The sequence below is a fragment of the Dendropsophus ebraccatus genome, chromosome 4 (assembly GCF_027789765.1).
Source record: "Dendropsophus ebraccatus isolate aDenEbr1 chromosome 4, aDenEbr1.pat, whole genome shotgun sequence".
NCBI classification, from domain to species: Eukaryota; Metazoa; Chordata; class Amphibia; order Anura; family Hylidae; genus Dendropsophus; species Dendropsophus ebraccatus.
In genome coordinates this window covers 43,285,995-43,299,886 of record NC_091457.1, presented here as the reverse complement: position 1 = coordinate 43,299,886, position 13,892 = coordinate 43,285,995, and the positions used below count along the sequence as shown (strand labels likewise).

The following is a 13,892-nucleotide window of genomic DNA, read 5'->3' as shown; positions in this document are numbered from 1 at the left end:
AACTGGCCACGGCACTGTCTCATCTCAGTCAGCCAGTGATTGGTTGAGCAGGCTATCACTCTTGAGATGAGTGACATCCCGCTCAGCCTATCACTGGCTGCAGAGCTGTTTCATCAGTGACTGACCGAATGGGATTTTGGAAGCTGTGGGTGACACTGGACACTGGGGGAGCGTGGACAAGTAAGTATAGATTTTTAGCTGTTTTATTGTGGTGCATTTAAGGTTCGGCTTGGATGACCCCTAACTTTATGCTAAAGTTCGGTGAGCCTGTCTAACCAAACTTTTGAAAATAGTTTTTAAATCAACTGGCGTATGTCCTGTAGGAAGTGGTGTATTCTTTCCAGTCTGACACAGTGCTCTCTGCTGCCACCTCTGTCCATGTCAGGAACTGTCCAGAGCAATAGCAAATCCCCATAGACAACCTCTCCTTCTTTGGACAGTTCCTGCCGTGGACAGAGGTGGCAGCTTAGAGAACAGTGTCAGACTGAAAAAAAACATCACTTCCTGCAGGGCATACCGCAGCTGATAAGTACTTGAAAGCTTGAGATAATTCATTAGAGGTAATTTATAAATCTATATAACTTTCTAATACCAGTTTATTTGAAAACATTTTTTTCCTCTGGAGTACCCCTTTAAGAGTAGAATATATTACAACACCTCTATCATACTGATGGATGCCTAGATACACACATGCATCCTCTTTGTCACTCCTTGGTCTCTAGGGAAGGAGATGGACTCCTTCCCTAGACCATCTGTGGAGGCCATAATAGTCAACATACATTTTTTTGTCTATTTAAAGGGTATTCCCATCTTAGACATTTATGGCATATCATCAGGGTCGGCCCATCCAGGGGTGTCTAGAATTACAGAAACAACTCGCCCACTGTGCTCCACTGTTTTAATAACTCCCATAGAAGTGAATGGGATTTAAATGAATAGCAGCTGTCTGTAGTCCCAACCACCTCTCTGTTAGGTCTCCACCTAGATGTAGTAGCTGGTGGCCACCTCAGCAGGTGGGATAGGGGACAAGGCACGCCCTTTCAGGAAATAAATATGGGTAAAGTTGAGAGAACTTGCTGATTAGGTTCGGCAATGTTCTCTGAACCAGAATGCTCGGCATTTGACTCCTAGTGGCTGGAGATGTTGGAAGCCACCTTAAGGAGTCCAGGAAAACATGGATACAGCCAGAGTCTGCATCCATGTTTTCCTGGCAGCCCTATGGTGACATCCAACATCTCCAGCCACTGGGAGTCAAATGCTGAGTGTTCGGGTTCAGACAACATTGCCAAACCATTCGTTCACTCAACACTAGATATAGGTAAGGCAAAGTTCTAACATTATCTCGAAGACAAGGCACGTTTGTGCACAAGCCATAAGTGAGGAACCCCTCCCCCCCCTGCAGTTGGATGCCACATTATAACTTTTGCAGCCCTGCTCCACAAATAACAAATTTCTCCTTAAATACATCTTAACTTACTTAACTTAAAGATGTCATCTGGGATATTCTAACAGGACAGTAAAACACACTCCTGGTTGGTATTTCTTATATAATTTTCTCTATATGCTACTACTGTAAGCAATCTGTTTTCTAACAGTGAAGATGACAGTAAGAAGACAAGAGAAGAACTTCAGGAAACAATGAGTAGTTTGGAAGAAATAGATATTAACTTACAGAAAAGATTTCATGTCCAGGCCATGATTGCGAATCTGACCAACCACATAGTCCCAGCTGCCTGGGTTGGTCCGGTTCCTGTTGCCAGGTGTCCTGTACTTGGATCCGGCTGTAGTTTGGGCCCGGTTCTGGCCCGTGCGTTGGGAACGGGGATTGCTGGTGTTACTGCTGCTGGATGATGGAGGTTGTTGCTGCAGCTGGAGCTGCCCCAGGCTCTGGCTGGTGGTTGGCTGGCAGTTATTGTGCTTTTGGTGGAGGCTGAGAGGCTGCTGGAGGCTCTGCTGGCGAAGCAGTGTGCGAGGACGTTGACATTTTAGGTCTCCCCCAGAAGTGGGTATGTGATCAAGAGTTGTGGCTGCTGGCAGAGTAGGGTCTTCGTAACTTAGACAAGATTGAAAAGAAAGAGAGAAAGGAAAAGGTGAAGGATAGAAATTGCAGTGTGGAAAGTATATATCAGACAGAAGGGGATAGAGGGAAAGATTTGGATCATTTTTATGTAAATGTTTGGCATAAAATGAAAAATAAAGATTAAAATAAAAAAGGTACATAAATTTATGAGCTATTGAGAGCTGTACAAAGTATTAAAATTGATTATAATAGTTTCTATGGCATAATACATTTGCCCCAACTCTCTGGACGTGTTAGATACATTTCTCTTTCTTGTGTCACCTCATAGCCGGCACAGCTGTACACAACTAATCTCTGCAATAGAACTCTATATGTCTCATAAATGTAGCACATTTTATGACTCAGTTTAGCCACTGGCCTTTCTCTCAACACTTTGTAAAAGTGCTAAGGAAGGCATATAAAGTGTCGAAGACATAAAATAGATTTGGTGGATTTCACTTTTTTTTATGATGTTGCTTATTTTGCTAAGTAAATCTGTCCTTATTTGTTTCCATGCAGATATCTTAAAGAAGAACTGCGGTAAAAAGGCACTGAATAAATAACTAAAGAATTTACCGAGCAGATTTCAGCCACGACCACACAGCGTTTTCTGGCTGTTCGACAACTTTTTTTTTTTTACAGCCATCATTTCACGCCCAAATAATGGACGGTATTTTAAAATGTAATGCTGTTGTTTTAAAATAATGATTGTTATTTAAACGTGAAATGACGAATCGAATGGCCAAAAATGACACTGTGTGGTTGTGGCCCTATTTTGGAAACAAGAAGCATCTCTGTTCTTGGGAGCAATGGTGGTTCTAGGGGTGAGACCCCCCCAACATACATGACAGGTCCTATCAATATGTCATCTCAGTCAAGTTCCGATGGGATGCACTGTCCATTATGTTTTACAATGAAGAAATCTCTGAATTACTATAAAGGCTGCTAATACTTTTCTTATAAAGGGGGAGATTAATGAAAGTAGTGATATATCTGCTGGAACAAGAAATCACATAACACGGCACTGCACTACAGATATGTTTCTTGCTGCTATATAGCTATACAGCCCCTCACTCCTATGTGTATATATACATTTATATAATTGTATACATCGCTACAACGAGTTGCGGTGCACTGATCCCTATAGTGCCAACACAATAGGGTATCCTATAGTCGTACTCTGATACCTTAGTATTTTTTATGAAGTCAGAGGCTTGAACAATGTCCTCTCCAACCCCTCAAGTCCGGAATAAGCTAACACGTGTATCCCAAGGTCGAAGTCTGATACCTTTTTGATGAAGTCAGAGGCTTGTTTGTATAATGTCCTCACCATCCCCTCAGGTCTGGTTAGAAGTGTGTTGGGAGTGGTCCCAGCTGGCTGCTCCACCACAACCAACAATCAGTGCATTGCATGCAGTCCACAAAGTTCAAGTGATGTCACTCCTTACGTGAGTATGGTGGCTGGTAAGAGTCAAGCTTTTAAAGCGTTTCTGTGGTCTTGGATGATCTTTGACAAAGGCAGCCGAGACTGCAGAAACATGCTAGAAGCTTAATCCTTACCAGCCACCATACAGACGAAAGGAGTGACGTCACTTGATTTGTGGACTGCATGCAACGCACTGATTGTTGGTTCTAGTGGAGCTGCCGGCAAGGGACTGCTCTGAACACACTTCTAACCTACTCCAGATCTGAGGGGACGGAGAGGACATCATACAAACAAGCCTCTGACTTCATCAAAAAGGTATCAGAGTTCAACCATAGGATACACTTTTGTGATAGCACTATAGGGATCAGGGCTCCGCAACTCGTTGTAGCGATGTATACTATTATTTAAGAATTTCCAAGGGGGAGATTAAGTAATACTTGTGCATGATATGACCAGTGCACCACTCTGCTCTCCAGTGTAGCATAGCCATGAGTGGGAGATCTCCTGATAGATCTTCCTTTGGCTAAAAGCAAAGACCCTGAAAGCTCAAGGACTTCCTGAGATCTTAAAAGATGACAATATTGCTGTCCCTCTAAAAGAATCCACAGCGGCAGGCAACCAAAAGGTTAACTGTAGGTTCTAGCCATGCACCCTGCATTTGGAGGCACGTGTGCCACATTGGCAGGTGGTGAGTGGGATGTCAGTGAAAGCTTTTTATAGCATCTCTGTAAACTCATCTCACACCAAAAGTCTTCTGGGATAGGAACAAAAATTAGACATAAAAAGCAAGAAGCTGCTCTGTTTTCTGGGTAGGCAGAAGGAAGAATAAAACAATTGTCTACACCATATGTAATAACTAGTGTAATATGGCTGGGGTTCAGATATTACAGATAACATGCCATCTACATATGCTACACAGCGTGAGCCATATGTAACTTTAGGAAAAAGTGATGCTAATGTGAGGAGAGAGAACAATGCAGGAATATCTGGATGGAAATGGTTTCTATTTCATTGGGGTCACATATCTGCAAGGTCCACAACTACTCCTCATATTGGATATGACCACCTGCTGTCTTGTATTACAGAATGGAACATCCTATTTCCCCTCAATAAGGACCCTATTTGCCGGACATTTATGGTTCACCCAGTGGATTTGTCATAAATATATGGAATAAGTAAGCATCCAGTGTCATTATCAATGTATAGGCTCTCAAGATAAATGCAGTAGCAGCTCCCATTGTTTCTAATATCAACAGGTTTCAATAGGAAATATTACTTTAAACAGATCTCGAGCAGAAATGTCATCACATCTGAACTAAAAGCTCTCTGTGATGGGAGTGTAAATCAAAATGCCAATTCGATAAAAAGCCTTCATTTCAATCAGTGATGCTGAAGAAGTGTCTACCAGAATCTGAGGTTACAAAGAGCCAGCGAGACTAGTTCCAAATCAGCGAGACAACGTAAATCAACCTGAGTGGACAGGCCGATAGTGGGAAGATACAGGAGCTGATTGGAAAAAGAAGCCATTGACTCTACATGCATCATGTTCGTATCCTGGGACCTGGTTACAGGATGTCCACTTCTCTCTCACGTAATGACAGCACCAGGGCAGGGAGGACACGCTTTTACAGCTCTTGGCAGCTTTATTTAACACATAAGGATCATGAACGACATTAAAAGAAAATTGTACACAATTGTGTTCATGATATTTTTTTTTTTTTTTTTTTAGTTAATCTACTATTCAACCTGATGTCTTTGATTTTTTTTGGCACATTATTCTAATAAAACACAAGAATCCCTGAGCTCAGGGAGATCAGCAAAAACTGATCCATTGATACACTGACCCCTATAAAATATGAATATGCAAGAAAGGGGTCTGTGGAGCCTCGGTTGCAAGTCTCAAAACACAGGAATAGCCAAATATCTCTGCAGGAAAGGAAACCTGTTGCCAAGGGGGTGCCTCCCAGTGGGGAGATCACCAAACCACCCTGATACGTAGCCCCTTAAGTCCCACTTGGTTGCGAGTATTGGGACACAAATTGAGAAATACCAGGGTGTCCTTTTTAGCATCAAAGTCTAACTCAGTTTTGAGTATTTCGAAATGACAAGAGATTCTGAAAGCCAGGCATCCATTCACAGACAGCTGTTTCGGGGATCACCAAACCACCCTGATACGTAACCCCGCAAGTCCCACTCGTGTAATGAGTACTATCGAATGGATTTTTTTCTTGATCTCCCAGAGCTCAGTGATTGCTGTGTATTATTAGTCTATTTTTCATTGAGCCCGTTAGCCAGAATCCTGCTCCACAATACCCCGAAAGAGCTGTCTGTGGAATGATGCCTGGCTTTGGTAAACCCTTGTCATGATACAATACTCACAACTGAGTTAGACTTTAAGGCAAAAGGGGCCACCCTGGTATTTCCCTATTTGTGTCCCAATACTTGCAACATAGTTGGACTTAAGGGGTTATGTATCAAGGTGGTTTGGTGATCTCCCCACTGGGGGGCACCCCTTGGCAACAGGCTTCCTTCCCTGGAGGGATATCTGGCTATTCACATGTTTTAAGACTCGCAACCGAGACTCCACGGACCCCTTTCTCTTATATTCACATTATTCTAATAATCAAACGTTATCTCCTATTCACAGCATAGGGTTTAGTGGGGGTCTGACCATTGGGACCCCTATTGATCCCAAAATGAATGTCCTCCAAATGAATGGAGAGGCAGCATATATTGCCAGCCTCTAATCTTTCCCTATGGGGCTTCTGAACATTGCAGGTCTTGGAATCAGTGGGGGTCCACAGGACAAGGCATACACTTTGATCCTAAGAATACATTTTTACATAACCCCTAAGCTTTTCATACACATTAGATTAATAATGGCAAGTCTGCTGATTTAGGTGGGACCAACCAACCATCTGATATGTATGGGGGGCCTTCTAACCACCCCATACTACATGTTGGGGGGGGGGGAGGATTTCAACATGCTCAATTCTTTCGATTCCAGGGATAAAAGCTATGATTCAGTAGTAAATGTAAGCTTTAAAAAAAAGTGAATTATTTTAAAATCCTGTACAAATCTTTTAAATTTTATAATTCAGCTAGAGAATGGTTCCCACCCCCGTCAATGACAGGTGAACTTTGAATGGAGACATAAAGGAAGTCTAGTCTAGCACGCTTTGGACATTCAGAAACAATTCCCTGCTGTTGATCGGTCATTACGACTTCTATATTTTGATTAATGAGTTAAAATGATCTTGTTAGGAGACAGACTTGTCAGTCCTCACAAATGGTTTATGTCTTCTTTTCTGCAGTCACTATTATCTCTCTGTACCCTTTGAAATACTGCAATAGAGATGCATTGATGAAAAACATTAGCCTTGCCAAGTTTGGGTCCAGAATGTACAAATTTCATTGATTTCAGTCTCTGAATGCTGACAACAAGGTGTAAGATGTATTGGCAGAGTGATCAGGGGACGCATAGTTTCATGAAATTTATATACGCAGGTGTCGGAATAATTGGAATTTATGGGCTAAATTCAATTGTCATTTGACCTATCCAATGAGACTTTGCTTGCTTCCAATGCTGCAGATTAGTCAGAGATTTTATTCAGGTCATAGCAATTAAGCATTGGATTATATGAAATGTAAAACACATTGCAAATTAGCTTTTAAGGGGTTTGTCTGAGATTAGAAAGAAGAGTCTGTGTTTAAAAAAAAAATAAATCTGATATCTATGGCCAAGTGAAGTGCTATGAGTCAAGTGATTGGTATTAAAGGGGTTGTCCAGCCAAACACTTTTTCTTTCAAATCAACTGATATCAGAAAGTTATAGAGATTTGTAATTTACTTCTTTTAAAAAAATCTCAAGTCTTCCCATACTTATTAGCTGCTATATATCATGCAGGAAATGTTGTTTTATTATTAGTCTAACACAGTGCTCTCTGCTGACATCTCTGGCCGAGACAGGAACTCTGTCTCGGTTTTATTTGAATCCCCATAGAAAACATTTCCTGCTCTGGACAGTTTCTGTCTCGACCAGAGATGTCAGCAGAGAGCACTGTGTCAGATTGAAAAGAAAACAACATTTCCTGCAGGACATACAGCAGCTAATAAGTATGGGAAGACCTGAAATTAAAAAAAAAAAGTAAATTACAAATCTATATAACTTTCTGATATACGTTGATTTGAAAGAAAAAGTTTTCGCTGGACAACCCCTTTAATTGAAAGAGGTATTCAGGAAGTGTAAAACCTTTGATATGTTGTGGAGAACATATCAAACATGCTATTCTTACCTCTCAGTGTTCCCCTGGTAACCTTCTATGGCATCTCCGGGTTCCCCGCTGAATGATCCCGTCTGCACTTCTGAGATGGCAGTGACAGCCCGCTCTGCCAATCACTGGCCATGGTGCTGTCCAATCTCAGTCAGTGAATGACTGAGCGAGCTGTCACTGCTTAGACGAGTCTTCCTCAGAAGTGGAAGTGGGATCGATCAGCGGGGGACCCAGGGATGCGGTAGGAGGACATCAGGGAAGCACGGAAAGGTAAGAATAGCATGTTTATTATGTTGTCAGCCAGGGCAAGAACATATGAAAAGTTTAACACACCCAGAATACCCCTTTAACCCATTCCTGGAAATAGACATTACTGTATGTCCTTTTTTTAAAAACAAATCTCCAAGTATAAATTGCAGGCAAAAAAAATGCAGAATCACAGAGAAAAAGAAAAAAAAAACACATTCTAGGGGATAAAATAGTAAACTGTGGTTAATGGTAGACAGCCCAACAAATGAAGCTGAAGTTTTTTTCACCTACACCTTTTTGTTGTATTTTCTTATTATTATTAATCATGTTCAATAAAATTTACTATTTTAGAGCGGACTTTTTTCCCTTTGTGGTACTGTACACCCATTTTGCAGTGTTACCGGAAATAGATGTACAGTAACATCCGTGGATGAATTGGGCACCTGTGCAATCTGCAGTGGGTCCTGGCTGAGAATTATAGCTGGGCACCCACCGCAACTGTCAGCACCAGAGCTACACTCCAATGCTGACAGTTAAAGGAGAAGTATAGCCATTTTTTTTTATTTTTGGGCAGCCTACAGGGGCAAGGGGGAACTTACTACAGAACGCTATCTTACCTTTCCCCGTGCCTGAGCTGCGCCGCTACATGGGCTCCGGGACCTGCGCCAGAAGGCATTTTTCCCTGAGTCCTGATGATGTAACAACCAGGGGAAATATGTCTTACCGGCTGATGGATTGCCCACTGATCCCGGAGCCTGGTGGGGGTCCCGGAGCATCATTCTGATGGCGGAGAGGCACGTGGAGAGGTGAGTTAAGCATGGTTTTTCGTTCCTCTCTGCCCCTGCCTTGTTAAAAAAAAGTCCTCTCGACTTCCTCTTTAACCCTATAGATGCTGCAGTCCTTGGACAGTGTCTGCCATTGCAGATCCAGTAAATGGGCTACTTTACAATACCACACATCCCCCATGAACAAAATGGGCACTAATTCTGGAAAAGAAAAGAAGATCCTTTTTATTATTATTACTACGGAAAATTCCTCTAAAAGGTTAAATATGCGTGCAACCACTTTTGTTTCTTTGTTGTTCAGTAATGCAGCCATCACGTAATACCATTTCTCATCTCAGCCTGCATTATAAATCAGAGTTTTTAACAAATACGCTTAGGTTGAGAGCCTTTTAGGAAAGTTCCGCATATAAAATCTGCATACAAAAGATAGAATACTAAAAGTAATCCAAGCCTCAACACCATATTAATATTAAACAGGAGAAGGCTACATGATAAATGTTTTCTGAACACAACTAAATGTCATCTGCATTAAATCACAAGGAAGTAAGGATATAGAGGGAAACAGTGTCATATCTGCTATAATAACAGCCATTTTATCTGCATAGAAATTTTGGGTATTTTTTTTATTATGTTTTTGTACTGGGTTATTGGGTTGGGTGTCCATAGGCTTCCATTGCATGCCAGTATATTGCCAAAATTGTAGGAGGGAACAGTGTAGTAAACTGTATTGCATCCCACAGGGTCCTTTAAAAAACATTAAATGAAGATCATATTGGTCTATGAGTGACGGATATCATTATGTGGAATATCCTGGGAATTTCTGATGACATCACTGTCACTGTGGATTTTGTGGGCACTATTGAGGTGCGTTCTGACCGTCTTACTCTCCTCCTCTTAGGCTCGCTGTAAAGTGGTGGTATTGCTGACAGCCATCTGACACCCACTGTGTAGTAAAATGTGTGATACAGTAGGTGACTGTCACTAATACAACTGCTCTGCTGGCAATTTAGGGGGAGGCAATTTTGCAAAGCTATATGCAAAACATATATCGGGTGTGCTCGAATTCACCTTCTTTTCTCTTTTCCTTTTTTTCCCTTTTCTCTTTGTCCCTGGTTCTGCTCGGCACTTGTTTGTACTTTGCCCTCATAAAGCATTTTATTGCTGTAGCCTGGATGACATTTACAATGTGTGATTGGTCTTAGGTGCGACACTGATATATCAGGGTTCCTTCTTACTATATGCCTATTTTTGGCCAGTGAATAAACAGAGACATAGGAGTTTTATTATCATGGAATTATATATTCATGTGCCCAATTGTTTACAATATGATATGTGAGTTTTACTGAGGGGGAACCCCATGCATTTTTATGTGCGGTACTTCATTTCTCTGTGGGGATCAGGTGCTAATTTGCCTAGGTATAACCCTAATGTATCACATCTATCTATGTGTTTTACCATTTCCTAGGCTTTTCTTTTGTTGTCTTTTGGTTGTATAGATTGGATATGTTCCAGCCTTCTGCTTGACATATACCTTCAATGGAAGGTACTGGAAGGTATTGAAATATTGACCAAATACTGAGCAAAACACCAAGTTTCAACACTTTGTATTTTGCTCAGGATTTGGTCAATATTTTAACAAAAACATTAGTAGAACCAACACAGAGCTAAATAACATAAAAAGATTTGCATCCTGTTTTTGTATTTTGTACCAATTTGTGTTTTTGGATAAAAATATTGATCAAAATACTAAGGGGAAGATTTATCAAGCTGGTGTAAAGTAGAATTGTCTTAGTTGCCCCTAGCAACCAATCAGATTCCACTTTTCATTCCTTACAGATTCTTTGAAAATGAAAGGTGGAATCTGATTGGTTGCTAGGGGGCAACTAAGACAATTCTGCTTTGCACCAGTCTAATAAATCTCCCCCTAAGTGTGAACCCAGTCTCACATTTACCAGTTCAACTACCATTTCTATAGAAGTATGTTCACTTTGTATGTTGTATGTCTAACCGCTTATTGGTGTTGAGGAAGAAAGGAGAAATCCAGTGTCCCAAGGAATCTCTTTTGTAAACATGGCACCTAAAGAAGTAGATGGCATGTCTTTGGAGAACCTAGCTGGAATTACACAGTTGTGCACTGTAGTGTATGTCTTTTATGAAATAGTTCTTGAACGTTTCTAACACTCACTTGGTTCTGAGATTCCCGGATGCTAAGTGACTCTGGACGGTGTGCCAACGACCTCTTCCTGGTTTTCCCAGGCCTGGTTCGCTGTGATGGCTTTGGGAAGACATACTGATCTTCATGCTGTCGTTTCGAAACTGCTTGTCCCCCATCCGACCATCTTTATCCAATAAACCAGAGGTGCCACATGCAGCTGATTTACTACCAGACAATACTGTGCCACTGAAATATGCCCACGTGCAAAGAAAGGACACGCAAATGTGAAGACAGAAACACACAGTGTGGGAAAACATATACACACACAAAGACACCAGAAAAAGAGAGAAAGAGAGATAGGTCAGCTCTGAAAACCAATAGCAAAATACAACATGTACAAAAATAACCCAAAGCATCTTTTGTTAGAAGAGGGAGGAAGACAGCAGCCTGGGAATGATGACGGTAAAAAGTTCCACATTTCAAGAAACAACATAGGGTTAACATGGAGAAAATCTGTCAGGAAAGGCACCAGACAGCTAGCCAGCCACAGGAAGAAAGAGGCGTGTTAGTGAATCAGACTACACAGTGCGGATGTAGAGCACACTCTGCTATAACGGGCAACCCTTCCTGGCATTTAATGGAAAGGGAGGAGAGGCGTAAGGAGGCTAGATAGGAGGTGTGTCCGTTAGTGGAAGCTAGGATGGGTTGCTCGTCTCCATGGCTTTATCCGCCCATGGGGGTGAAGTGGAGCGAGGGTTAGAGGAGCAGGTGGGAGGAGGCGTGTGAGAGGAGTCGGGGAGTTGTACATACTCACTACATACGACCATACCAGGCAATAGAAAGACTCACTTGAGGGCCAGCCTTGGGTCACCATAGGGGGCGTAAGGTGAAATGTTTAGGATAAACTCCTTTGGAGGGTAAGAGCTCCATTTCTGGTGGGCTGTGCTGTCATTGTTATTCCAAAAGTCTTTGTCTAGATCACTAAATCAGTAGAAAAAGAGAAAAAACAAAAAAGAAATACTAGAAAAAGCCTGAATCCCTGGTATGGAGCGAACGAGGAGGAAGGGAGTTAAAGTCACATGGTAGTGGCCTATAAGTGTAGGGAGAGACATGGAAAAGGAGAAAGACGTTTGTTTGTTAATTAATGGATCCAGGTTCTCTGGAGGAGAGGAGGGAGGCAAGAGTTTAATAAAGGAAGGTTGAGTTGGCAGCACAGAGCGGATCCAGAGAGCTGAAAGAGAGGGAGGGAAAAAGAAAGCATTGATTATGTCACCGAGAAGTGTCACCTCTTCCCACTCCTTCTGGTTTTCCCTGTTTTACTTGTCATGAACCCAAATAAATCACCCTCCTCTGTATAATAGTCACCGCACTGAGAGCTGAAGACATAGGTGCTCTAATGAAGAGGGCCTGGAGGCTGATAAAAGCCTCCTTCATGTGTGCCAACTGAAGAGGGTATGGGGCACCCTCAGGTCACATCTCCGCTGTCTTACAAGAAGCTGTAGATGGGTGCATTGTAGGTAAATGATGATCAGGGACTGACCCTCGTGCTCATTAGAAAGTGTAGGAAGCTCGCTCACCCTAACCTTTAAATGGATTTTCTCAGGCTCTATAAATAGAAGCTACTTTAATTACGGCAGGTCAGAAAAATTATTTCACAAGCGGCTAGTGATTCACTCTGCTTTCCGCATCAAATTGCCTGTTTAAATACAATGCTAAATCCTGTAATCTCAAGCATTGCTATTAGAAATCCCCTAAACCAGAGGGCTTAATAGAAAGACGAGTGTTACGCAGTGATTTAACCTACTGAGGATGATGTGTTACCAGATGATTTGGGTCTGATAGGATCTGACTGCCGGGTTAGACTTTTGTGTAATTTCTTAATCGTTTGCTCCTCTGTGATTGCTTGTTTGTGGTGAGATACTTTTGTTTCCTTGATGAGGAAACAATGATGTCTCTGTTATTATACTGCGAGCACACAATTAATCAACCTCGGGAAAAGCGAAGCAAGTGCCAGCTGATAACACCCTATCGGGGAAAACGTTTGGTGCCACTTGCCTTGTGACTTGTTGGTATGCGTTAATGGTTTCAAATGTACCATCGTCCATATAAAGCACGTTTATTAGAATTGCCATGGTTGGTCAACATTGGGGATGACCTCATAGATGGGTCGTGACAGCCTGACATGACTGATTTACATTAGCTTTACAAGATCAGTGTTAGCGGAGCCTGCTTGATATGGGGAGTTCTGTGCTTTGAATAAGCAAAGAGAGTACTAAGATTATTTCACTCTAGGTTTATGAGCTAAGGTGGCTATATTATATTCTAATAAAGGGAATCTGTCATCCAGGTGGTCCCTGGTGGCTTCTCCCTGCCCCACCATCCTTGATTGATAGATCTCTTTCTATACTCAGACAGGAAAAGATAAATCAATCAAGACTGGTGGGGTGGCGAGAAGCTGCCAAGGACTACCCAATTGTCTGGTGGATCAGGCAGCATGAAAGCGATGACAGGTTCCCTTTAAGGTTAATCGTCTAAACACACTAAGCTTATGTTCACATAGAGTATTCTGAGCCGAGTTGTAAAATGGTGTTTCTTTTTGACTATTAAAACTATTGATGGCCATAATTTTATAGCTTTATATTAAAGTGAGAGGTCCCTTCTCAAAAACGTACGATTTTGGAACAATTTAGCTCCGTCTTTTTGGGTCTATACTGAAACAAAACTCAGCCTTTATACTAACTGAAAAAAAGGGATAAAAAGGATTAAAAGGGATTAAAAATGTATGGAAAAAAACATGCAAAAGCTGATGAAAAAAATCAACCAGTCGGCAAAAATAATTGTTAAAATTTTCAGCTTCTAAAAATAAAAACTGATTTTTTTTTAGATTAAAAATACGGATCATAAAAGTAAAAGTACACATAGCCTCAGAATGGAAATCTGGGTT

General features: G+C 41.6%; 1 protein-coding gene across 6 annotated transcripts in view; it reads right to left on the bottom strand.

Annotated features, from left to right (window-relative positions):
* The window catches only part of SYT7 (synaptotagmin 7), a 289,629-nt gene that overhangs the window by 96,255 nt on the left and 179,482 nt on the right, over positions 1–13,892 (bottom strand). For 2 of the 6 annotated variants that reach the window (XM_069965682.1, XM_069965683.1), the window contains exons 4-6: positions 11,798–11,929; positions 10,979–11,194; positions 1,673–2,053 (exon numbers count right to left, since the gene is read on the bottom strand). The exons of 1 other annotated variant lie outside the window; for it this stretch is intronic. In XM_069965682.1, coding sequence (XP_069821783.1) covers positions 1,673–2,053; positions 10,979–11,194; positions 11,798–11,929 — 729 coding nt within the window. The remainder of the gene's footprint in view (positions 1–1,672; positions 2,054–10,978; positions 11,195–11,797; positions 11,930–13,892) is intronic. 3 more of the 6 variants (XM_069965685.1, XM_069965687.1, XM_069965686.1) reach the window with 3 other exon arrangements.